This window comes from Salvelinus fontinalis, chromosome 16 (assembly GCF_029448725.1).
Source record: "Salvelinus fontinalis isolate EN_2023a chromosome 16, ASM2944872v1, whole genome shotgun sequence".
NCBI classification, from domain to species: domain Eukaryota; kingdom Metazoa; phylum Chordata; class Actinopteri; order Salmoniformes; family Salmonidae; genus Salvelinus; species Salvelinus fontinalis.
The window spans coordinates 29,011,694-29,036,452 of record NC_074680.1 but is presented as its reverse complement, the minus strand read 5'-3'; the positions used below and the strand labels follow the sequence as shown (position 1 = coordinate 29,036,452).

The 24,759-nt window shown below is 45.4% G+C and overlaps 1 protein-coding gene across 3 annotated transcripts in view; it reads right to left on the bottom strand.

Moving 5' to 3' along the window:
* The window catches only part of LOC129812955 (lateral signaling target protein 2 homolog), an 81,001-nt gene that overhangs the window by 2,504 nt on the left and 53,738 nt on the right, over positions 1-24,759 (bottom strand). Inside the window, exons 2-13 of one of the 3 annotated variants that reach the window (XM_055864975.1) lie at positions 22,782-22,922; positions 19,445-19,582; positions 11,814-12,016; positions 11,613-11,702; positions 11,393-11,482; positions 11,201-11,302; positions 9,515-11,002; positions 9,125-9,223; positions 8,657-8,820; positions 479-589; positions 241-342; positions 24-127 (exon numbers count right to left, since the gene is read on the bottom strand). In XM_055864975.1, the coding sequence (XP_055720950.1) occupies positions 24-127; positions 241-342; positions 479-589; positions 8,657-8,820; positions 9,125-9,223; positions 9,515-11,002; positions 11,201-11,302; positions 11,393-11,482; positions 11,613-11,702; positions 11,814-12,016; positions 19,445-19,582; positions 22,782-22,922 (2,832 nt within the window). Of the gene's footprint in view, positions 1-23; positions 128-240; positions 346-478; positions 590-8,656; positions 8,821-9,124; positions 9,224-9,514; positions 11,003-11,200; positions 11,303-11,392; positions 11,483-11,612; positions 11,703-11,813; positions 12,017-19,444; positions 19,583-22,781; positions 22,923-24,759 lie in introns of all 3 variants that reach the window. The other 2 variants (XM_055864974.1, XM_055864976.1) reach the window with 2 other exon arrangements.

Genomic DNA, 24,759 nt, shown 5'->3' with positions numbered 1-24,759 from the left:
TCTGTGCAGGTGTTTTGTGTTACCTTGCCACAGCTCCTACAGTGGTGCTTTCTGCGGATGACGGTGAAGGGGGCCTTACAGGTGATGCAGGAGTCACATTCCTCATCAGGAACCCAGTCTGGGGGATCTACAGGTGAAAAGCATAGGCACATTAATAGTGGTGCTTGTTTATTCATGCGTCACTGTGCATGCATGCATATGTGTGTATGTGATTTTTGAGGAGAAAGGGGAGGTGCTGACCTTCGAACTGTTCCTCCCGGGCCTTGGCTGCCAGCTCAGAGGAAGAGATGGTCTCCTGACAGAGAGCACAGTCCTCCAGCATGGCGCTGCGCAGCCCTGGACCTGCTGAACCACACAGAGCACAGCTGTGTCATAACCATGGTCATTCTGTCAGTATACAGTACATTACAGAATAACATACTGGGAGAAGTACACTAAGATCCTTGGCATTACTGCAAGTCAATATAAAGATTCCCACCTTTCTGCTTGTCATTGTCCCCCTGTTCAGAGGTAGCCATGACTTCAAACAGTGTCTTCAGAATGCTTCGAAGGTCAGCCGCGTAGTTTGTCTGCAGTTGGTCAGCAACACCTGGGGGTCAAGAGGAACCAGTGAGATGCAAAAAAAACTGTGGTGCAAATGTGGTACATGTGATAGTCCCGTGTAGCTCAGTTGGTAGAGCATGGCGCTTGCAACGCCAGGGTTGTGGGTTCGATTCCCACGGGGGGCCAGTACAAAAAAAGTATGAATGTATGTACTTGTAAGTCGCTCTGGATAAGAGCGTCTGCTAAATGACTTAAATGTAAATGTAATGTGATAAGAGCAAAGCCCAGTAGGCTAATGTATTGTGGAACACAGTGTAAAACCTTTGGAGTTTAGTTTATTAGGATCCCTATTAGCTACTGCACATGCAGCAGCTACTCTTCCCGTGGTCCACATAAAACGCACAAATTCATTACAAAGTACTATATATTGGAAAGACACCAAGGGACAAAAAAAATACTATTTACACACTATTCATATACATTTACATTACATTTAAGTCATTTAGCAGACGCTCTTATCCAGAGCGACTTACAAATTGGTGCATTCACAGTTAAATTATATACAGTTAAATTAGATCTATAGAGAGAGGAGAGGATGTGATACAAGATGTTTTGGCATGGCTCTATACATAACTGAGTCAGGCATTCAATCTGTTTTCGGTTTGGGCAGGGGCGAAAATCTGAGATCAACCTTGGAGGGGACAATTACATTAAATTTTCTCAAGAGCAATTCCTGAGGGGGACACCAAAAGTAGTGCTGTAACACATAGCATACGTTGTTAAATGTATATTGAGGAACCATAATTCCTACAACTGGATAATTGATAGGTACAGTAGTTAACTGAAGGGTTTTCCCAACTTGTTCAAATGTTTAAATCATTATAATTCTACTACTAATAATAGTTATAGCAGTGCTCCTTACCAGTCCAGTATGTATGCAGGTATTCGTACTTACAACCAGCAATATCAAGAAAGGTCAGTAGGTGACAATGGTACTGTACACTGTATGGGTGTAGTTTTCATAAATACAATGAACATGGTGTGATCACATCTAAAAGAATCTCCATTGAGAACCATCACAAAGTTGGTCTCCGTATTGAATTGACCTTTTAATTTGACTTTTTCTGATACATTTATATAGTCATTAAATATGTGCACCTGGCCTGAGTCTACAATATCTTTGCAAGAACAAAAAGCTTAAAATAAGTACAGTTCTAAAAGCAAAATAACTACTTAAATGAAAAACCCAAATAAATCAAACAAAATATCCTTCAGTGTCTCAACTCTTCAAACAGCAGCTATGGACAAGTATGTCGCACAAAGTATGCAATTTTAAATAAAATAACATGAAATAAATCATTTGTAAGTGTACTGAAAACTACTAAACAAAAGAACAACTATCAATTACACCATGGGTTCTCAAACAGGGGTCCATGGACTAATTGCAAGGGGTCCGTGAAATAAAAAAGTGTAATGAATGTAGTCAGTACCACAAGGTTTCCAGTAAGTTTACATATAATATAGAGGGGGTGGAGGTCCCTGAGGACCGCTCAAAACCTTGCCTGCCTTGCCTCAAAATATGCAGGGGTTCCAGTACCCCAAAAAGGTTGAGAACCACTGCTATACACACTACTGAACAAAAGAACCGAGCATATGTTTGCGGGTTTCCTCAACAACACATCAGTTGGCACTTTCGCAATGCCCTCGCCTGTTGTCTCCGACACCCTGTATAGCCCAATAAACTCCTTGTGAGGGACAAGGTCATGGTCAACATAACGCAGACAGACATTCTCCTGTTCAGCACCAGAGACATCTTGAGTACCATCAACAATTAATGAAAATTGTACAATCGGAAGAGACCTAATCTCAGCTGCAATGCCTCGAATGACTATTGGCCATGATGTTCAGAATTTCATTCTGTGCTTTTGGGCCTGTGTACATTGTGGTACGCTCTGTTAACCACTTCAGTAAAATGGGATCATCCTCTTCTGCCCTAAGTTTCAAAATCTGGTATAAATTCCCACTGTCATCCGTGTGGCCTCTAAAGGCTTGTCCCTGTCTTACTACATGCCGCACCGAACTAACAATTTTCATCAAGCAATGCCTTGCGTCATCCTGCAGTTTACCCCACGCGCTGGACATAACTGGACACTGATTGGATTTAGCTGGTGTGCTGTTACAATTACAAAGTGGCGGTGGGTTTGGCAATTTTGATGTGCTGTGAATTTTTCAATGCCTTTTCTCCAGTTCCTAAATCCTGCACTAATGAAGGCAGCATCAGCTCTTTGGCCAAAAGATGGCTGGCTTGAAAACCCTTGGCTACAGTGAAAACACAACACTTCTTTTATTGATGGATTATAATGTAGCCAGGGCAAATCGCGAAACCATCTCTCTTGAAACGTCAACACTCTGTTGGCAAGAGTTCGCGGTTCTATAAATTGTGGGTGTGGCTGATATGGTTTTGTGCCATCACTGTGGTAACTGGACAATGCTGTGCCACTGTCCCCTATACTGGTGCTGCTGGCAACAAGGGTGACACTTGGTCCTGCCGTGGCTGTGACACTGTCCTCTGAAGTCTCTCTCCCTGGCTCTTTCCCTTTCACCACCCTAACTGACTCAGTCTGTCTCCTAGAAAATAAATAAGGTGTTTGCCGTACTCCTAACTACCGGTACCCAAAACTACACAATTAATCACAACAGCAATACCATTGCCGTAAACAAATCTTAGTTTAGTCACCAGTTTAAGTTGAGAGTGGGGGTATCCATGGCATTTTCCAATTATGTCCCTATTTTACAAGTCAAAAAAATTGAGAACCTTTCATAATGTTGCCAAACAAAGACTCAACAAACTTACCTGAGACTCCCTGTCTGCCAATCTGTCCCTGCATATCTGTCCCCAACTCTGCTGTCTGTGTGCCATCTGTTGCCTGCTCTGCCTAATGACATCATTGTGAAACATTTCCATTAGCATTTAACTTCTTTCTTATGAACATTTTATCAACTAGTCTTTGAGATATTAGGATACTAGAGTTCTTACTATGCGTTTTGGTGTACTGACAAATACTCTGATGTCCGTCTTCTTACTTTTTTCTGCCATTTTTCTACCTGGCTGGCTGGCTGGCTGGCCTAGCTGCACACACACACATTTACACAACACATGCTGCAACCTTTTGTAATTTAAATAGTTTGTTTCATATTGGCTGGCTTCCAACAATAGCTGAATTTGTAAAGCTAGCGAGCACCAATTCCGTTTGTGTGTTTGCTATAATCTTTGCTACCTGGTTAAATAAAGGTGAAATAAAATAAAATAAAAAAAGTTCACTAGCGACAATTTATCTTTTGCAACGAGACCATTATATATATTTAAGACAATGGTAGAAGAGAGTGTAGTTCTGTTCTGTTCAGTTTGGACTTCAGTTTATTGCTAACCTTATCACAGGGACGTCGAAGCACTACAGCTGCATGCTGATCTTGGAATAAACTGACGATAGCAAAGATTCCATCTTTGACGACGCCACATAAATGGAATAGGTACTAGCTAGCTTGATAGTTAATGTTTGCTTTAGTTTGCGCGCTAGCTCTGCAAATTCCCCTAGTGTGTGAACCCTGCCAACATAAAAATAAATAAATAACATTGCTATGGACCTGCTATGGATTGACTTGATTAACCTCGCGTCAGTTACGTACATGTGCCTTTCGGACAGTAGATACGAACTCTCTATTACCTTGCCAGCTAAAGAACTGGCAGTGGATCAAACCATTGTGAGGCAAAGGGCGGGGGGGGGTCGCAATCTTTTGAAATTTAAATGCGCTATTAAGTGTCTATAATCAGCACAAGTGCTTTCATTGCGTATTATTAATATTATTGAAATTACATAGTTATGTTTACAGTGATATATTGGGGGGGACAAATCATATTTTTCCCAAGATGGGGGGGTCGTGTCCCCCCCGTCCCCCCTGGGATTTCCGCCTATGGGTTTGGGTACCGTGAAGAAACCCATAGTGGTGTGTCTGGTGGAGTATGGATGTCTGTTTGAAGTGTATGGAAATAGATTATACAAGTGTTTAGGCATTTCTGTCATACTTTCCAGGTCTATACCCAAACAGTTTGAACTTCTAATTTTAAAAATTAACCTCTCCAGAAATAAGTCTTTCACTGTTGCCGCCTGCTATCAACCCCCCTCAGCTCCCAGCTGTGCCCTGGACACCATTTGTGAATTGATCGCCCCCCATCTAGCTTCAGAGTTCGTTCTGTTAGGTGACCTAAACTGGGATATGCTTAACACCCCGGCAGTCCTACAATCTAAGCTAGATGCCCTCAATCTAACACAAATGATCAAGGAACCCACCAGGTACAACCCTAAATCCGTAAACATGGGAACCCTCATAGACATTATCCTGACCAACTTGCCCTCCAAATACACCTCCACTGTTTTTAATCAGGATCTGAGCGATCACTGCCTCATTGCCTGTATCCGCTATGGGTCCGCGGTCAAACGACCACCCCTCATCACTGTCAAACGCTCCCTAAAACACTTCTGCGCGCAGGCTTTTCTAATCGACCTGGCCCGGGTATCCTGGAAGGATATCGATCTCATCCCGTCAGTCGAGGATGCCTGGTCATTCTTTAAAAGTTACTTCCTCACCATATTAGACAAGCATGCTCCGTTCAAAAAATGCAGAACTAAGAACAGATATAGCCCTTGGTTCACTCCAGACCTGACTGCCCTTAACCAGCACAAAAACATCCTGTGGCGGACTGCACTAGCATCGAATAGTCCCCACGATATGCAACTGTTCAGGGAAGTCAGGAACCAATACACACAGTCAGTCAGGAAAGCAAAGGCTAGCTTTTTCAAGCAGAAATGCGCATCCTGTAGCTCTAACCCCAAAAAGTTTTGGGACACTGTGAAGTCCATGGAGAACAAGAGCACCTCCTCTCAGCTGCCCACTGCACTGAGGCTAGGTAACACGGTCACAACTGATAAATCCATGATAATCGAAAAATGTCAACCTCTCTTTCGTATCGTCCGCGATCCCTAAAGATTTGAAAGCTGCACCCTAGACCCAAACTGTTACAGACCTATATCCATCCTGCCCTGCCTATCTAAAGTCTTCGAAAGCCAAGTTAATAAACAGATCACTGACCATTTCGAATCCCACCGTACCTTCTCCGCTGTGCAATCCGGCTTCCGAGCCGGTCACGGGTGCACCTCAGCCACGCTCAAGGTACTAAACGATATCATAATCGCCATCGATAAAAGACAGTACTGTGTGCAACGGTCTTCATCGACCTGGCCAAGGCTTTCGACTCTGTCAATTACCGTATTCTTATCGGCAGACTCAACAGCCTTGGTTTTTCTAATGACTGCCTCGCCTGGGGCACCAACTACTTTGCAGACAGAGTTCAGTGTGTCAAATCAGAGGGCATGTTGTCCGGACCTCTGGCAGTCTCTATAGGGGTACCACAGGGTTACATTCTCGGGCCGACTCTTTTCTCTGTATATATCAATGATGTCGCTCTTGCTGCAGGAGATTCCCTGATCCACCTCTACGCAGACGACACCATTCTGTATACTTCTGGCCCTTCCTTGGACACTGTGCTAACTAACCTCCAAACGAGCTTCAATGCCAAACAACACTCCTTCCGTGGCCTCCAACTGCTCTTAAACGCTAGTAAAACCAAATGCATGCTTTTCAACCGTTCGCTGCCCGCACCCCCGACTAGCATAACCACCCTGGACGGTTCCGACCTAGAATATGTGTACAACTATAAATACCTAGGTGTCTGGCTAGACTAAACTCTCCTTCCAGACTCATATTAAACATCTCCAATCCAAAATCAAATCTAGAATTGGCTTTCTATTTCGCAAACAAAGCCTCCTTCACTCACGCCGCCAAACTTCCCCTAGTAAAACTGACTATCCTACCAATCCTCGACTTCGGCAATGTCATCTACAAAATAGCTTCCAATACTCTACTCAGCAAACTGGATGTAGTCTATCACAGTGCTATCCGTTTTGTTACCAAATCACGTTATACCACCCACCACTGCGACCTGTATGCTCTAGTCGGCTGGCCCTCGCTACATATTCGTCGCAGACCCACTGGCTCCAGGTCATCTATAAGTCTATGCTAGGTAAAGCTCCGCCTTATCTCAGTTCACAATAACAACACCCACCCGTAGCACACGTTCCAGCAGGTATATCTCACTGATCATCCCCAAAGCCAACACCTCATTTGGCCGCCTTTCCTTCCAGTTCTCTGCTGCCAGTGACTGTAACGAATTGCAAAAATCGCTGAAGTTGGAGACTTTCATTTCCCTCACCAACTTTAAACATCAACTATCTGAGCCGATCGCTGCAGCTGTACATAGTCCATCTGTAAATAGCCCACCCAATCTACCTACCTCATCCCCATACTGTTTTTATTTTGTTTACTTTTCTGCTCTTTTGCACACCAGTATCTCTACCTGCACATCATCATTTGCTCATTTATCACTCCAGTGTTAATCTGCTAAATCGTAATTATTCGCTCCTATGGCCTATTTATTGCCTACCTCCTCATGCCTTTTGCACACACTGTATATAGACTTTCTTTTTTCTACTGTGTCATTGACTTGTTTATTGTGTTATTGGCTTGTTTATTGTTTACTCCATGTGTAACTCTGTGTTGTTGTCTGTGTCACACTGCTTTGCTTTATCTTGGCCAGGTCACAGTTGTAAATGAGAACTTGTTCTCAACTAGCCTACCTAGTTAAATAAAGGTGAAATAAAAAAAATCGAACACACACGTTTCCTAGTCAATAGTAGTAGTCAATTTCTCCTCAACCATGAAAAACGATCATGCATGTTGTTGAAGTTTGTTCTTTGTGTGCAGTTAAGGGCAAGGCGTGCTGCTTTGTTTTGAGCCCGCTGCAGTTTTACAAGGTCTTTCTTTGCTGCACCTGACCATATTACCGTACAGTAATCAAGATGAGACAAGATCAGAGCCTGAACAATTAGTTGATCTGTGTGTCAAAAACACAGAACATATTTTTATAACAGACCTACCTCTCCCCATCATCACAGCAACTTTGTCAATATGACTTGACCATGATAACTGACTATCCAATGTTACTCCTAGGACTCCAACTTCTTCAACTTGTTCAATGTTCACACCCTTTATGTCAAACTCCAGTTGAGGTTAAGGTCTAAGAAGAAAGTTTTAGATGTATTTAAGACCAGTTATTTGGTCTTGACCCATTCTGACACTGACTGTAACTCCTTGCTAAGAGTCTCAGTGAGCTCACTGACTGTAACTCCTTGCTAAGAGTCTCAGTGAGCTCACTGACTGTAACTCCTTGCTAAGAGTCTCAGTGAGCTCACTGCCTGTAACTCCTTGCTAAGAGTCTCAGTGAGCTCACTGACTGTAACTCCTTGCTAAGAGTCTCAGTGAGCTCACTGCCTGTAACTCCTTGCTAAGAGTCTCAGTGAGCTCACTGACTGTAACTCCTTGCTAAGAGTCTCAGTGAGCTCACTGCCTGTAACTCCTTGCTAAGAGTCTCAGTGAGCTCACTGCCTGTAACTCCTTGCTAAGAGTCTCAGTGAGCTCACTGACTGTAACTCCTTGCTAAGAGTCTCAGTGAGCTCACTGACTGTAACTCCTTGCTAAGAGTCTCAGTGAGCTCACTGACTGTAACTCCTTGCTAAGAGTCTCAGTGAGCTCACTGACTGTAACTCCTTGCTAAGAGTCTCAGTGAGCTTACTGACTAACTCCTTGCTAAGAGTCTCAGTGAGCTCACTGACTGTAACTCCTTGCTAAGAGTCTCAGTGAGCTCACTGCCTGTAGGTGCTGATGTGTAGTCATCAGCCTACATAGTCATTTTAGCTTCTTGTAAGACTAGCAGCAAAACATTTGTCATAAATAGAGAAGCACTATGGGGTGGAGTGAAGAGGAGTGCATACTGGTTAAGCAACAAAAGCATGATTTCATTGTCTTTCAGAGTAAAAAGAAAGAAAAACATGAGAAACAGACTGATTTACCCCATCAAACCACAGCTATACCCTTGGAGAGTAATATCCTTGGACAGATAGTCATACCCTCAGAGAGAGAGCGAGAGAGTGTGTCATACCCGATATGCAGACGAAGAGGCGGTGGATGAGGTCACTGCTGCTGTGGAAGCGCGAGCGGATCTTGTTCCTGGCGGCCATCTTAGCAGCCTGCAGGGCCAGCTGGATCTCATGGTGGTCCAGATCCTCTGACGTCCCTGAGCTCGTGGTTAGACTGCTGACAGGGCTGGAGGAGAGAGGGGAAGCGCACGTGCAAGAGAGAGAGTGAGAACGGGAGAGAGAGATCCAGTGAAGAGAGAGGGAGGATGGAGGGAGAGAGGAGGTACTGTCATATTGTCATTCTTATAAACACAGAAAGACTGTTCACCAGCATATTGTGTACTGTACTTGAATATGCATCGTACTATAGGGGTTTTGGTTGATTTCAATCTCAAAGTGAGTGAAATAGAGATGAGCAAGGGTTATAGTAATAACATACGCTGTAACATGGGGATGTACAAAACAGAAAGACACACACGGCCAGTGGTTACCTGGCTGTGTAAGCACTGCTGGACAGACTACATGTGGTGACAGACACACTCTCACAGTCACTACTGGAGACTGAGCTGAGAGGAGAGTCCTGAAAAGAACTGGGAATAAATCATTAAATAAAATAATAAACCGATAACATATGGGCAACATAAAACGGGATCTGTGAACATTATGATAGGCACAAAAGTAACATAAAGCCAAGTGCAATTACAACTAGAACATAAAACAACAAGTGGATGACAAGATCTGGGTTCAATTAGCCAGAGAGACGTGGAGGAAATTTGCTTTCCACTGATATGTAAATGACTGTTGTTGAGGCCTACCTGCTGTGAAGGGGAGCGCTGATAATACATCACCCAAACACACACCTCTAGTACATATGCTCATACCTAGTGTTCTTCCTGCTCTCTTCCTTGGACTCCCCGTCTGTCTCTCTGGTTCCCGTCCTGTCCCTTCCCCCGCTGGCCTGAGGCCTCCTCACTGTCCTCCACTGGTGGACACAGGGCTCTGGGGCTCCCCTTACTCCACTGGGGCTGCTGTCCTGGCCCAGGCCCTGCTGAGATCCCGGGGCCACCACCACCAGGCACTTGTCACAGCGCTGGTCCCCTTCCTCCTCCCCTGGAGGAGGCTCTAAGGAGCAGCGGGAGGAGGGGGGCGTCAGTTGGGGGGGGGAGTCCCCCTTCCTATGTAAGTTGTGTCCTGAGGAGGCCAGGCGACAGGCAGAGGACTGGATGACAGAGCTGTGTGGCGGATGGGGCTTGCAGTGTTTGTCCAACCCCAGGTCCATCCCCAGCCCTGTGTTGTCCATGGTGAGGGCGTCATCATGGCCGTCTTCACAGCTGCCGCAGCAGACACAGGAGTTGAGCAGGCAGTGGGTGGCCACCAGGGGGCCGCAGGGCTCTGTAGCTGAGGAGGAGGGGGGGCGGGGCAGGAGCAGCTTGTCCACAGCCAGCTCAGTCAGGCTGGGGGAGCCGGGGTTGAAGATGACCGTGGCCGAGAGCTTCATCCCTCCCATACGGTGTGCAATGACTTCAGCAGTCTCGCCTCCCTCCAGGCCCACCTCCCAGCCGTTAGTGTAGGGCAAGTGCTCCAGGCCGGGGGTGGGGGCTGGTCGCTTGGTGTTTGGGCACTGTGGGGGCAGGTTTTGGGGCTGCTGGGACGGATCTGACTGAGCATCAGTGGACCAGCCATTCCTGGTTGAGTCTGTCAGGGGGCCAGGTCTGCGGGGCTGAGGCAAGGAGGGCTGAGGGGCTTTGGAAGGCGAGGTCAAACGGCTGCTGGTCACAATGTCCCCTCCTGCGTCCAGGTCCTCCATGAAGAAGACTCTGTCCTCCTCCTCATGGTAGAGACCTGTCCTTCCCCGGCCCACCAGGAACCGGAGGGGGGAGGCTTCGGTGCTGGAGCCCCCGCTGGAGCCCCCTCTGTTGGGGTGGTGGGCCGGGGACTGGCCCTGGCTGGGAGGGGACAGCAGCGTGGACATCTCATCCCCCACACGGTACACCATCATGTTGAGCTGTTCGATCTCCTCCTCATCATATTGCATGGAGCAGGCCAGGTCTGCCTCCTCCACCTCCTCACACAGAGAACCCTGCTCCTTCGCCCGCTTCACCTCCTCCCACTCCCTGTCCTCCTCCTCCTGGATGTGGGAGGTGCACAGAGACAGCACCTCCTGTTGCTGCATTCTCTCCTCCTCGCTCCCCTCCTCACCAGTGTCGCTGGTGGGGCTGCTGGATGAAGGGAGGTCTGGGGCGATAGTGGGGGTTGGGGTGGGTGTGGGGGGGCACTCGGGGACCAAGGGGAACTCCCCGTCCTGAGAGATACAAAGGCTCCGCTCCAGCGTCAACAACTCCTCCTCTGACAGGGTCTGCAGCAGATCCCTATGGGAATAACACAACCTTAACAACATATTTACCAGCCTAAAATGATCACTCAATGAGGATGGTAGTGGCCCATGACCTTTAGATTGTTTGCCCAGGTTCTTGAGACTGATGTTCAAAAGATTGTTGTGAATGACAGAGCTATTTTCTATGATTAAATACAGAGGACAATCTATATGTGTATCCTCTTAACGGTACCTGATCTTCTTCAGTAAAGTGCGAAAAGGCCGGAGGAGCTCAGACATGTCCTCTGGTTTCCTATCCAGGTTGAGTGGACCTTCACCGTACACCACCAGACCACTGAGGGAGAGACAGGGGGATTATAAAATGTTAGTAGTATCAGAGAGTTCTAGGAAGAAGAGGAAGATGGAGACAGGAGAAAACACTTACCACACAATGGCTAGTCTGGGGATTGTAAACATCAGAGCGGGTTCATAGTCATCGATCATGTCTTGGCTGAGATAGCCCAGCTTGAGCGCCCTGAAACAAAAACAACAAAGATGAGAGGATGTGAAATAATATTGGCCAACCATTTAAAAAATGTACTAAACCCTGTATCTCCTGTGACATCACTCGTCTCTATTCCTCTGTTCCTCCCCATACAACTCACCTATCCACAGTCTCACAGAAGAGCACAATCACCTCCTGCTGAACATAGTATTCTTTCGGAGACTTCACAGGCACCATGGCTGACACATAGCTGACAGAAGAGGAGATCGAGGGAATTGTGTAAAAAAAATACGTAAATACAGTCAAATATGTTGTTGTTGATGATGTCCAAAAGCTAAAGATGTTGATGTCCTATAGCTACCTGAGCTCAAACTCAGCAAAGAGGCTGTCGAAGTGGCGTAGTGCGTCCCTCATGCGGTCGGTGTAGAAGTTGAGGTCTCTGAGGGCCTGGTCTCTCGTGATGTTTCGGACTTCCTCCAGACTATGGGTCAGGTCCTTGGCTAGAGGCCTCATGGCCATGCTCTCTATCTCCCTGTTCATGATGATGGAGCCTGCAGCCAGACACTACACACAGAGATGGAGAGAGAAGGGAATGACTTGTGTTATTTAACAGTTCTCTTTCAAGTATTCGTTTCTGTATTTCACTTATGGGATACAGCGTATTCGTCTGAAGCCTTTATTACACTACGCCAGCCATGATTGGCTGAACGTCGAGACGTGTGCGTCGGGGAGGGTGTCCCTCCTACCCTATAAAAGGTCCAACGCAGCGTCTCTGAGTCATTCAAACACCTCCTCTCGCTTTTCATCAGAAAGCTTACTATTTTCCAGAACTAGCTAAACTGTACACAGACATGGTCTTACAACTCGCTCGCCAGGCGGATGTGTGCAAACGCTGCAAATAAACTGGTGATTCCCTGGCCCAATGCAGTAGCAGAGAAAACCATGTCTCGCTAAGAGGGTAAGAGGCTACCCAAAGCCAAACTGGCAGCCAGGCAATTACTACTAGTCTTCCCAGAATGCCTGGAGGAGGTTACCCGTACCTGGAGTACACCTTTCTCCTCCAAGAACCCTGTTCAATGTGGGTCGGTGTTGGACTATGTTGACATGGCGGGGATTGGGCTCGCCCACATGCCCGCCATCAAACCCCTGGTGGCTTCCCATCTACACCCCAGCCAGAAGTCCTCCATGACCTCGACTGGCCCTACCTTACCAACCAAGCATGAGCGCTTCCAGTCCACTGTGACAGAGAAGGTCTACAGACACCACTCGGTGTCTGTAGACCGTGGATAGATTGAGCCATCAAGCCCTCTCTTGGGATATCATGAGCCCCATCACTCTTCCTGACGCCTGGACAGAGGCTTTAAGTAGACGCAGGTTGAGGTCTGTGGCAATACAGATCTCATCCCACAGAACCGGGTCCAGTGTGACCGCTAGCTCCTCCTGTAGCTCAGCCTGGTATGCCGAGAGCATGGAGGCGGTGCTGAGAGCCCTCACCGCTTTCGCGACCAGGTCTATCCACGGTGTCTAGCCTAGCGATGTCCCCATCGCCAAAGAGGCGAGAACGGCCTCCCCCAAGCGCAGTTTTATCTCCTCCACAATCCTGAGTTTGTTCCAGGGTGCAAGTTCCCAGGCACCTCAGTATTCTTTCAGGCGTACCGGGTCCAAGTCGGTGATCACAGAGTACAGCCCAAAGAGGAGAAGAGACGATGTTCAGGTGGATGCTCCTACAAGGCCCCCCTCTTGTCTAACAAACACTCCTCAATGTCAGTTCACATAAAAAAAATGGAACACTTGCGCAACCAGGCTACAGGCCAAGGGCGCAGTCAGACATGTTGTTTCTCACAAAATCAAAAACAAACAGGATGCCTCCCTATAACGCCACAGGAGGAAGCTACCACTCCTTCTGTGGTGATAGGCAACATAAGCGCTCTCCCGCTACGAACCAGCTGGACATACGCAGTGCTGCACCATCTATGGGGTGAAGCCCGGTCAGCCCTCTCGTGGAGCGGAGAGAGAACTGGTTGGCATGCGCAGTGTCAAACTGGGTACAGGGCACGATAGACAGGGGATACAGACTAGAATTCGCTATCACCCCGCCTCAATTCAATGGAATCATATACACTCAGGAATCAGCGTGTGTTCTCAGGAATCATCGTGTGTACTCCGGGAGGAAATCACATCGCTAATAGGGAAAAGGGCAATGAGAATTGTTCCTCCCGAGCAAAGCCACTGCGGTTTTTACTCAAGATATTTCCAGGTTCAAAAAAAGGGGGGCGGCATACGCCCGATCCTAGATCTACGTGTTCTGAACAGGCACATGAGAAAGTACACGTTCAGAATGTTGACACACACTGCTCTGCTACGTTCTGTGCGACCAGGCGATTGGTTCGTATTCGTCGACCTGAAGGACGCTTACTTTCACATCTCAATATACCCTCCTCACAAGAAATTTCTCAGATTCGCTTTTCTGGGACTCCCTTTCGGACTCTCACTGTCACCTCATGTCTTTACGAAGTGTACCGAGGCAGCCATAGCCCCACTCAGAGAGAGGGGCATTTGGCTGATGATGTAAAGTTGAAGTCGGAAGCCAAATACATTTAAACTCAGTTTCACAATTCCTGACATTTAATCCAAGTAAAAATTCCCTGTCTTAGGTCAGTTAGGATCACCACTTTATTTTAAGAATGTGAAATGTCAGAATAATATTAGAGAGAATGATTTATTTCAGCTTTTATTTCTTTCATCACATTCCCAGTGGGTCAGAAGTTTACATACACTCAATTAGTATTTGGTAGCATTGCTTTTAAATTGTTTAACTTGGGTCAAACATTTCGGGTAGCTTCCCACAATAAGTTGGGTGAATTTTGGCCCATTCCTCCTGACAGAGCTAGTGTAACTGAGTCAGTTTTGTAGGCCTCCTTGTTCGCACAAGCTTTTTCAGTTCTGCCCACAAATTTTCTTTAGGATTGAGGTCAGGGCTTTGTGATGGCCACTCCAATACCTTGACTTTGTTGTCCTTAAGCCATCTTGACTTTGTTGTCCTTAAGTCAACTTTGGAAGTATGATTGGGGTCATTGTCCATTTGGAAGACCCGTTTGCGACCAAGCTTTAACTTCCTGACTGATGTCTTGAGATGTTGCTTCAATATATCCACATAATTTTCCTTTCTCATGATGGCATCTATTATGTGAAGTGCACCAGTCCCTCCTGCAGCAAAGTACCCCCACAACATGATGCTGTAACGGCAGTCCTCCTCCTCTTCATCTGAAGAGGAGGAGTATTGAGGGAACCAAGGCGCAGCGAAGTGAAAAGACATATTTTATTAACGAAACACGAACTTTGATTAAACTAACAAAAACAACAAACGGTGTAGACAGACCTAGACGACGTACTTACATAAAACAAGAAAAACGCACGAATAGGAACATAGGCTACACAAACCGAACAAACCGTAAACAGTCCCGCGTGGTGTACAGACACAGACACAGACACAGACACGGAAGACAATCACCCACAACGAACACTGTGACAACGCCTACCTAAATATGACTCTTAATTAGAGGAACGCCAAACACCTGCCTCTAATTAAGAGCCATACCAGGCAACCCAAAAACCAACACAGAAACAGAAAACATAGAATGCCCACCCAACCTCACGTCCTGACCAACTAACACACATAAACTAACAGAAATAGGTCAGGAACGTGACAGATGCTGCCACCCCCGTGTTTCCCTCCAAACATAACGATGGTCATTATGGCCAAACAGTTACATTTTTGTTTCATCAGACCAGAGGACATTTCTCCAAAAAGTACAATCTTTGTCCCTATGTGCAGTCGCAAACCGTAGTCTGGCTTTTTATGGCGGTTTTGGAGTAGTGGCTTCTTCCTTGCTGAGCGGCCTTTCAGGTTATGTCGATATAGGACTTGTTTTACTGTGGATATAGATACTTTTGTACCTGTTTCCTCCAGCATCTTCACAAGCTCCTTTGCTGTTGTTCTGGGTTTGATTTGCACTTTTCGCACCAAAGTACGTTCATCTCTAGGAGACAGAAGGCGTCTCCTTCCTGAGTCAATCAGAAGCTTCTAAATCCATGACAATCTGGAATTTTCCAAGCTGTTTAAAGGCACAATCAACTTAGTGTATGTAAACTTCTGACCCACTGGAATTGTGATACAGTGAATTATAAGTGAAATAATCTGTCTGTAAACAATTGTTGAAAAAATTACTTGTGTCATGCACAAAGTAGATGTCCTAACCGACTTGCCAAAACTATAGTTTGTTAACAAGAAATTTATGGAATGGTTGAAAAATGAGTTTTAATGACTCCATTCTAAATGTATGTAAACTTCCGACTTCAACTGTAGATAGATAATTGTCTGTTGTGCACACAATCGAGACAAGAGGTCTTAGAACACAGTCAGCTACTATTGGAACACCTGGCATCGCTAGGTTTCAGAAAAAACACAGTAAACAGCGTTTTGATTCCCACGCAATCTCTTTGATAGGTTTAATCCTAGATTCGGTATCATTCAAAGCTCGCCTTTCAGTGAAACGTATAAGAACATTCCAATTTTGCCTAGCACTGTTTCTCAGAGGGAACCTAGTCTCTTTCAAAACATGCCTGAGGCTGCTAGGTTTGATGGCATCGGCTTTAGTAGTCATCCCATTAAGAATATGAGAGGGTTTCAATGCTGGGTCTCTTCTCTAGGTCTGAGCCCAATATGTCACAAACATCACATGTACAGATCTCCATAGACTGCATGGTAGCACTACACTTCTGGAAACACCAGACATAAACTGCTTGGAGCTCCTTACAGTGTCCCCAGCATTAAAGTTGTTCCTCCCATTTCTGGTGGGTCGTCATGTTCTAGTCAGAACAGACAATACCACTGTCGTGGCTTACATAAATAAGGGGAACGGCGATTCCCTCACTTACACACACTGATTATGTGGAGCAGTGTGCATCCCCAGTCACTGAGAGCTACTCATGTACCAGGAGTACTGAATCTGGGGGCAGATTTACTTTCCAGGGTGAACCCTCTACACGGAGAGTGGAAGCTCCACCCAGAGGTAGCCAATCAGGTTTGGATGCACTTCGGCATTCCAGCAGTGGATCTTTATGCATCAATGGAGAATACTCAGTGTCCACTGTTCTTTTCCCCCGAGGGATCGGGATGCACCGATGGGAGTGGACGCATTGGCGCATGAGTGCCCACGCGTCCTCCTGTATACATTCCCCCACAGGCCCTGATTTCCCCCACCCTAGCCAGGGAGCAGAAGAAGGGTCTATCTCGCATACTAATAGCGCCACATTGGCCAGAGAAACACTGGCTAGCAGAGATCACTCTACTATAGGCCCCTCCCCCTGAGTCGGGACCTACTATGCCAGGCGCGAGGGGAGATTTCCCATCCTCACCCGGAATGGTTGGCACTCTGGGCCTGGCCCGTGAACGGTTCAACTTGAACACTGTCGGGCTTCCCCAAAATGTAATTTTTACTATTTAGAGTGCTAGAGTGTCACGGCTGTTGAAGGAAGAGGACCACGGTGCAGCGCGGTAAGCGTACATTTTATTTTATTTGAAAAGACGCCGAACAAAACAATAAACACTACAAAACAAACCGTGAAGCTAAAGGCTATGTGCCCTAAACAAAGTAAACTTCCCACAAAGACTGCGCCACTGGCGCAGTGGTCTAGGGCACTGCATCGCAGTGCTAGCTGCGCCACCAGAGTCTCTGGGTTCGCGCCCAGGCTCTGTCGCAGCCGGCCGCAACCGGGAGGTCAGTGGGGCGACGCACAATTGGCATAGCGTCGTCCGGGTTAGGGAGGGTTTGGCCGGTAGGGATATCCTTGTCTCTGTATGTAAAAATGTAATGAAATGTAAAAAAAAAAAAATGTAATAAAAATGTATGCACTCTACTGTAAGTCGCTCTGGATAAGAGCGTCTGCTAAATGGCTAAAAATGTAAATGTAAAAAGGGATACCTAAGTATGGTTCTCAATCAGAGACAACGATAGACAGCTGTCCCTGATTGAGAACCCTACCTGGCCAAAACATAAAAATACAAATAATAGAACATAGAATACCCACCACAAATCACACCCTGACCAAACCAAATAGAGACATAAAAAGGATCTCTAAGGTCAGGACGTGACATGGAGCCTCATCCACCAGGTCCCTTTGTAATTGTAAATGGCGCGTGTTTGATGAATGGTGCACTAAATCAGACAGTGCCATTCCAGTGCTCTGCCCCTGTAATCCTGTCAATCCTGTCACAGGAAATATTAGAAAAAGGAAATGCTTTTTCCACTATTAAGGTATATCTAGCAGCTATTTCGGTTTGTCATGTGGGTTTTGGGAGCACGACAGTGGGGTAACACCCCCTTGTCACCCGTTTTATGAAGGGTGCCCATCGTTTGCGTCCGGTGTCCAAACAGCTTGCCCCGTCATGGGATTTATCAATTGTTTTGGATGCTCTATGCCAACAGCCTTTTGAGCCCCTGGATTAGGTGGAACTGAAGATGATTTAATTTAAGACCGCGCAATTAATAGCATTGGCCTCCGCCAAACATGTAAGTGACATTCACACATTCTCAGTGCACTCGTCATGTGCACAATTTGCACCCGGTAACAATAGCACCCGCAATATCATTGCGGCCTAACCCCACCTTTACCCCTAAGATTATTAACCCATCTTTGAAATGTGTCTTCCCCTTGAGCTGGTAGCTTTTTATCTCTCACTGTTTTCCTCTCCGGTACATCAACGGTTGCATATGTTGTGCCCAGTATGCGCTCGGCGCATCTACATTAACAGGACTAAGGGATTTAAGTTGTTTGTTTCATGGGCGAAACCTCACACAGGTAAAGCACTCATTAAACAATGCCTCTCCCACTGGACAGTGGGGCTATCGCTTTTGCCAACACAAGTAAGGGTCTTCAGTCTCCTGCTGGCCTACAGGCTCATTCCACTAGAGGAATGGCTACGTCCTGGGCTTTATTTAAAGGCGTATCTATGCAAGATATTTGCTCAGCAGCGAGTTGGGCTTCGCCTCATTCATTTGCAAAATTTTATAGGCTTGATGTCACTGCACCGACCCTGGCGCATACTGTTTTACGTGTAGGATCTTCTAAGGGGCAAAGCCCATGTGTGTGATATATTGCACAGGGCAGTCGGTTGTCAGGATAAGCTTGTCTGGCAATACGTGAGTCAGTATATATATATTTTTAAATATTTTTATTTAACCTTTATTTAACTAGGCAGGTCAGTTAAGAACAAATTGTTAATATACAATGACGGCCTACTGGGGAACAGTGGGTTAACTGCCTTGTTCAGAGACAAAATTACAGATTTTTACCTTGTCAGCTCGGGGATTCGATCCAGCAACCTTTCAGTTACTGGCCCAACGCTCTAACCACTAGGCTACCTGCTGCCCCTTACATCACATAAGTGAACTACCAAAACGAATACTTGAAAGAGAACTTTAAGTTACGACCGCAACCCCGGTTCTCTGATATTATGAGTGAGGTATTTCACCAGACCACCCCCTCCTTGCATGAGCGAGGAAGAGGTGGTGCATATTTTTGAATGACTCAGAGACACTGCGCTGAACTTTTTATAGAGTAATAGGGACACCCTTCCCCGACGCACACGTCTCGATATCCAGCCAATCATGGCTGGCGTAGTGTAATAAAGGCTTCAAACGAATAGGCTGGAGGAGTATCCCATAAGTGAAATACCTCACTCATACTATCAGAGAACCGGGGTTACGGTCGTAACCTAAAGTTATTTATCTAGGTTAGTCTCATTAAGACTTGTTGTCTATGTGCAACTGATTAACACAAGGAATAATGAGTTAGGCTATATAACGATACACCTTTACATAGTGAGAACAGATAGGAAAAATGACAGTAAACGGGCATGACTTCTTTAAGAGTGCCTATAGTTATTGTGATGTGAGATGATACTGGAGGGCATACAGTACAGTACAGTACCTCAGCCCCAAACCACAGCTGTCCTGCAAGGTTGTCATGGCGAATCTCCTCTGGGAACTTGACACAGAAGTCTCTGTTGGCTCGGTCATCAGGGATACATTCATCCATGATCTGGTTGATAATGTTCAACACATTGTCCTGCAGACACATGGAGAGTGACAGGAAAAGAGATTGAATACATTTGTGAATAAACGTACTGAATGAAAAAGGGCAGTCATTATATTTTTTTCTGTTGGGTTAATGACTGGAAACAGAGCAAAAAAACACATATTTTCTAATAATGTTACAAACTGCCCCTGTAAATCCACTAACTAAATATCACCCTCTACATGTAGTGTCTTGAAGACATGTTCCGGACCTTTGGCGACTAGTAATTATTTTTTAAACTTCCCACTTTGGGCTGGATGTGTCAATGTGTAGTTAATATGCATAATCTATGAGCAGAATTACTCTTACCTCAATTTGCTACGAAATTCCTAGTTTGAAAGCAACTGTTTTTATGAAATCTGTGCTGCGTCATTTTCCCTACATTTTCCCGCACGTGGGCCAGCAACCTAGCAATTCAGTTCAACCAATTAGCTTCAGCCCCTCGCCATATGAGTGACAGCTAGCAATATGCACAAGATGCACCCACAGCAGAGCGAGAAAGAGAGCAATGACGTGGTGCACATACTGTACGTGACGTAGTATGCCATTTTCAGGGACCACTTGCCATTTTCAGGGACCACTTGCCATTTTCAGGGACCACTTGCCATTTTCAGGGACCACTTGCCATTTTCAGGGACCACTTGCCATTTTCAGGGACCATTTTCGGGGCTACTTTCAAAACTACTGGCTAAAAAGGTATCCAACTGTGCCGGAGAATCCTTTTAAACAGGGAACAGGCCAAAAACAATTACAGGCCCATGCCCAGAACAGTCCCATTATAGCCCTCAGTCACATCTTAATTCCCCCTCAATAAAAAACACTAAACTAAATCCCATAATTGCAGCGGTGCACACACACTGGCACACACAGCGAGAGCTAATCAACAGCTGGCATGTACAACAGTTATAACAATGAGTTACAATGAGCCTTTCACGCCTAGACTCCCTCTCTCTCTTTCTCTCTCTCTGTGTGCTGCTGTAATCTGGTCAGGAACATCAGTGAGTCTCTGCTGCCCTCAAGGAGAAAGATTAAAAAGCTTAACCACCGACTCCTTTATTGCAGTGCAGTACTACGTATGTCTTGGCCTGTTCCCAGTCCCCCCCCCCCCCACCAGCCCTGTGTTCCTCTGGCCATGTGTGGTACACTACAGCTAGTGCTAATCTTGACCACTATCAGCCCTCATCACAGAACATGACATTGGGATGATACCTACAGTAGCTGCAGAATAGAGAGCTTGCACTCTTTACAATCCTACCCTCTAGGTTTTGCTTTGCTCAGACCACTTGCCTTCCATTCTGGGGGTCTCAGGTATACAGGGTATTATGAAAGCATGCTGGTAACACTGTGTTTTGTCTTCACAAGATAGCCTACACCAAAATAATGTTCTAATCATGGGATTTAAAAGTATACCAAATATATTACACTGCAACTTGAAAAGTGAAAGTCATGTTTCCCATAACTGAGTGTGTAAGCAAAACACTGACTGAGAGAACAAGAGGCAGCGCAGCTTCCCTGAAGCATTGCTATTTTCCTTTAGGAAGAGATATGGAAAGAGCCAAACCAGGAATTATAATTCTCAGTTGCTGAACATGTCCTGCAGTCAGTCAGCTAAAAGCCTTTCTATCAGTTTACGAAGCACATCACATTGCAAAGCTAACATACAGACCACATCAGGGCGTGGTCAATTTAAAGCTGCAATATGTAACTATTTGGGTGACCCGACCAAATAGAAGTGTGTGTTATAGATCTGTCATTCTCATCTAAGTCTAAGAAGCAGTATAGCAGTATCTGTTCTATGTGTGCTATTTCTATGCTTCCCGTTTTTAAAGTTGAGTTTTTGCACATTTTACTTTCAGTTTTGTACACCAGCTTCAAAACAGTTAAAAATACAACATTTTTGGTTATGGAAAATATATGTCACAGCAGTTTAGATGGTACAATGATTCTCTACACTATACTTGCTTGTTTTGTCAAATAAACTGAAATTAGGCAAACTATTGCGAGCGATTGCTAGCGATTTCTGCATAGTGCATCTTTAAGGTGACAATGAAGCGAGCGAAAGACGAAGAGAGGTCGGACAATGAGAGCATGGAATGGAGAAAGTGAGCGAGGAGGTGGGTGGAAGCGATGGAGAGAGAAAAATAGGAGAGGGGGAAAGCAGTTGGGGATCAAGCAGTGACCTTATTAGGAGCTTCCCCCCCTCAGGGCCCTGGGTGCACTAGGCTCATTTATGGTGGTGGGCCTGCTAACGATCTCTCAGTGCTGGGGATCACACCAGCAGGCAGCAGCATGGCAGCCTTCAACTCACACAGTCCCGACCCCACACGCCTCACCTAACCCTCACCACATATATGGAGGATGAATGGTATATAAATGTCAAAGTCCCCCGACTCCAAATCGACACAATGGCCTACCATCGGTCATGTGACAGGTCTCAGACAGAGACAAATACAGTACGTTTGTGAGGCAGATAGGCTTAAGCTCCTGTCAAACAGGTTAATATCCTATAGTGGATCTACATAACATTGACATATCAAGTCATACAACAACAACCTGACATTCAACCCTTCACTCTGACCCCATACTGCCTGAAAACATCAAACCAGGTGTGTCATGATAGCCTATCTCTAGATAAAAGCCTTCCAAAGAAGTCACTCATCCAAGCCTTCAGTCCTGACCTAGATAACAGCAACACAACCTACTCACAACCTGATAAAGGCTATCAAAACAACAACAAAATGTGACATGAGAATCAACTGCTTCCACCCCGAGGGACTCCTTATCTCACCTTGTCACTGTGAGCTGGCTTGATTTAAGGGCCCGTCCAATCATATAATCGCTACCATATTAGCCAACCAATATCAGCCATTTTGCGGTTCAAACTCCACTTAGGAGTAAAACATAACGATCCTCTTAACTCAAAAGCATGTCCCTTTAACAGAATCTGCTGGCAAACTCTTGAATTCTAGTAGTAGATTTAAACATTTGAGGTAAAAGTCAAACTTCAATACTTGGACTCTCACTCACTTTGCTTGGCATGGTGGATTATTTATTTGTATTAATTGATGGAGTTTGAAGTCAAAGAAATTAGAAACATAGCGCAACTAAACTATAAAAGACTTGCTATAGAATTGTGGCCCTAATCAGAGGGTATTCAAATCAACCAGTGTCAGTCCCTTAAGATTCTTACCTGACAGGATCTGAACTGGTTGACCAGCAGAGTACACCTCTGAGGGTCTTTCCTGCCATCTAGGCTGTCCAGTTCTGTGGCCACTTGGTTGAGCTCCTCATCAGCATAGTAGAACTGGGCCAAGAGCTGAGGGTCCGTCCTCTGCAGAGATGGAGAGGAAAGGTTAAATAAAGGACTTCACATGTAGAGAGCAGACGTAGAGGTTTTAAATAGTAGGAGATCAGCTGAATATTGATGTATCTAAGGCAATAGAGCGTTGCACATGGGCATTGCTTCATAGCACTCACTTCTGTCATCATGAAATACTTTCAGAGGCTAGTTAAGGATCATATCACCTCCACCTTTTAAAAAAAATAATGTTTTACTCTTTTATTGGTATTTTCTTTCACAGTTACAGTAAACAATGTTTGAAATACAGTACATTGCACATGTGGTTTTATACATTTGATATACCATGGGAACATTTTTTGAATGAGGTAAGAATGTATACGACCATAAGAAAATATAAATACTTAAGTAATACTTTCATAACAAACATACATTAGAAACAACAAAGTGCACAAAACAAACAACATGACTAGTCTTCAAAATGAATAGAACAATAATAATAATAATACACAAAACAAACAACATGACTAGTCTTCAAAATGAATAGAACAATAATAATAATAATACAGGCTAATATTAAACACTCACAAAGGTAGATCAATTAAATACATCTTAGGTAGGCAGTTTAATGTAGAGTAGAGGGAAATTGCAGTGTCTAAAGGTAAAGAAAGGTTGCCACATTCAGTAGAAATTGTCAGAAGAATTCCGTAGGGAAAATTTTATCTTCTCCATTTTACTAAAGTGTAAGACATCTTTAATCCACACAAAATTCGAGGGAGGATAGGGCATATTCCATATAAGTAAAATCAACCTTCTTGCCAACAAACTCCCAAAAGCTAGGTCCAGAGCAGGACCAAAACATGTATTAATGAAGCAGCAGCTTGCCAACACCTGTCGCAAACAGGGTGGACATCAGGATAGATCTTAGAAAGCCTGCATTTAGTGAGTGCAGTTTAGCACATTTTGCATTGGCACAAATAGAAGAGGAGTGGACACGGTACAGAATATCTTCCCATGTGTCATCAGCAAACTCATCACCTAGGTCCTGTTGCCATAAAAGTTTTAATAGCTGCGAATGAAGGATTGTGAAGAGAGTAAATTTCATCATAGCTATAAGAAATAATGCCTTTTACTGTTGGGGATGGTGTGAAAAATGCATCAGTGGGAGGGCTCACAGAAAGAGTGGGGAATTGAGTGGTCATGTCACGGACAAAGGTGCTCACTTGTAGATATCTAAAGAAATTATTATTCAGAAGGTGGAATTTAGCTGAGATTGGTTGGAACGATACAAACGTGCCGTCAATATACAAATCATTGAATGATTTGATGCCAAGGCTGAACCACATGGAGAAGGCTTCATCTACTAGCGATGGATGGAGAACGTGATTGTGGCGAATCGCATCTCTGCCAGGTGGCGAATCGCATCTCTGCATGTCTGGCTGACATATCAGTGTGGATGACGGATCACCACCTCAAGCTGAACCTCGGCAAGACGGAGCTGCTCTTCCTCCCGGGGAAGGACTGCCCGTTCCATGATCTCGCCATCACGGTTGAAAACTCCATTGTGTCCTCCTCCCAGAGCGCTAAGAACCTTGGCGTGATCCTGGACAACACCCTGTCGTTCTCAACTAACATCAAGGCGGTGGCCCGTTCCTGTAGGTTCATGCTCTACAACATCCGCAGAGTACGACCCTGCCTCACACAGGAAGCGGCGCAGGTCCTAATCCAGGCACTTGTCATCTCCCGTCTGGATTACTACAACTCGCTGTTGGCTGGGCTCCCTGCCTGTGCCATTAAACCCCTACAACTCATCCAGAACGCCGCAGCCCGTCTGGTGTTCAACCTTCCCAAGTTCTCTCACGTCACCCCG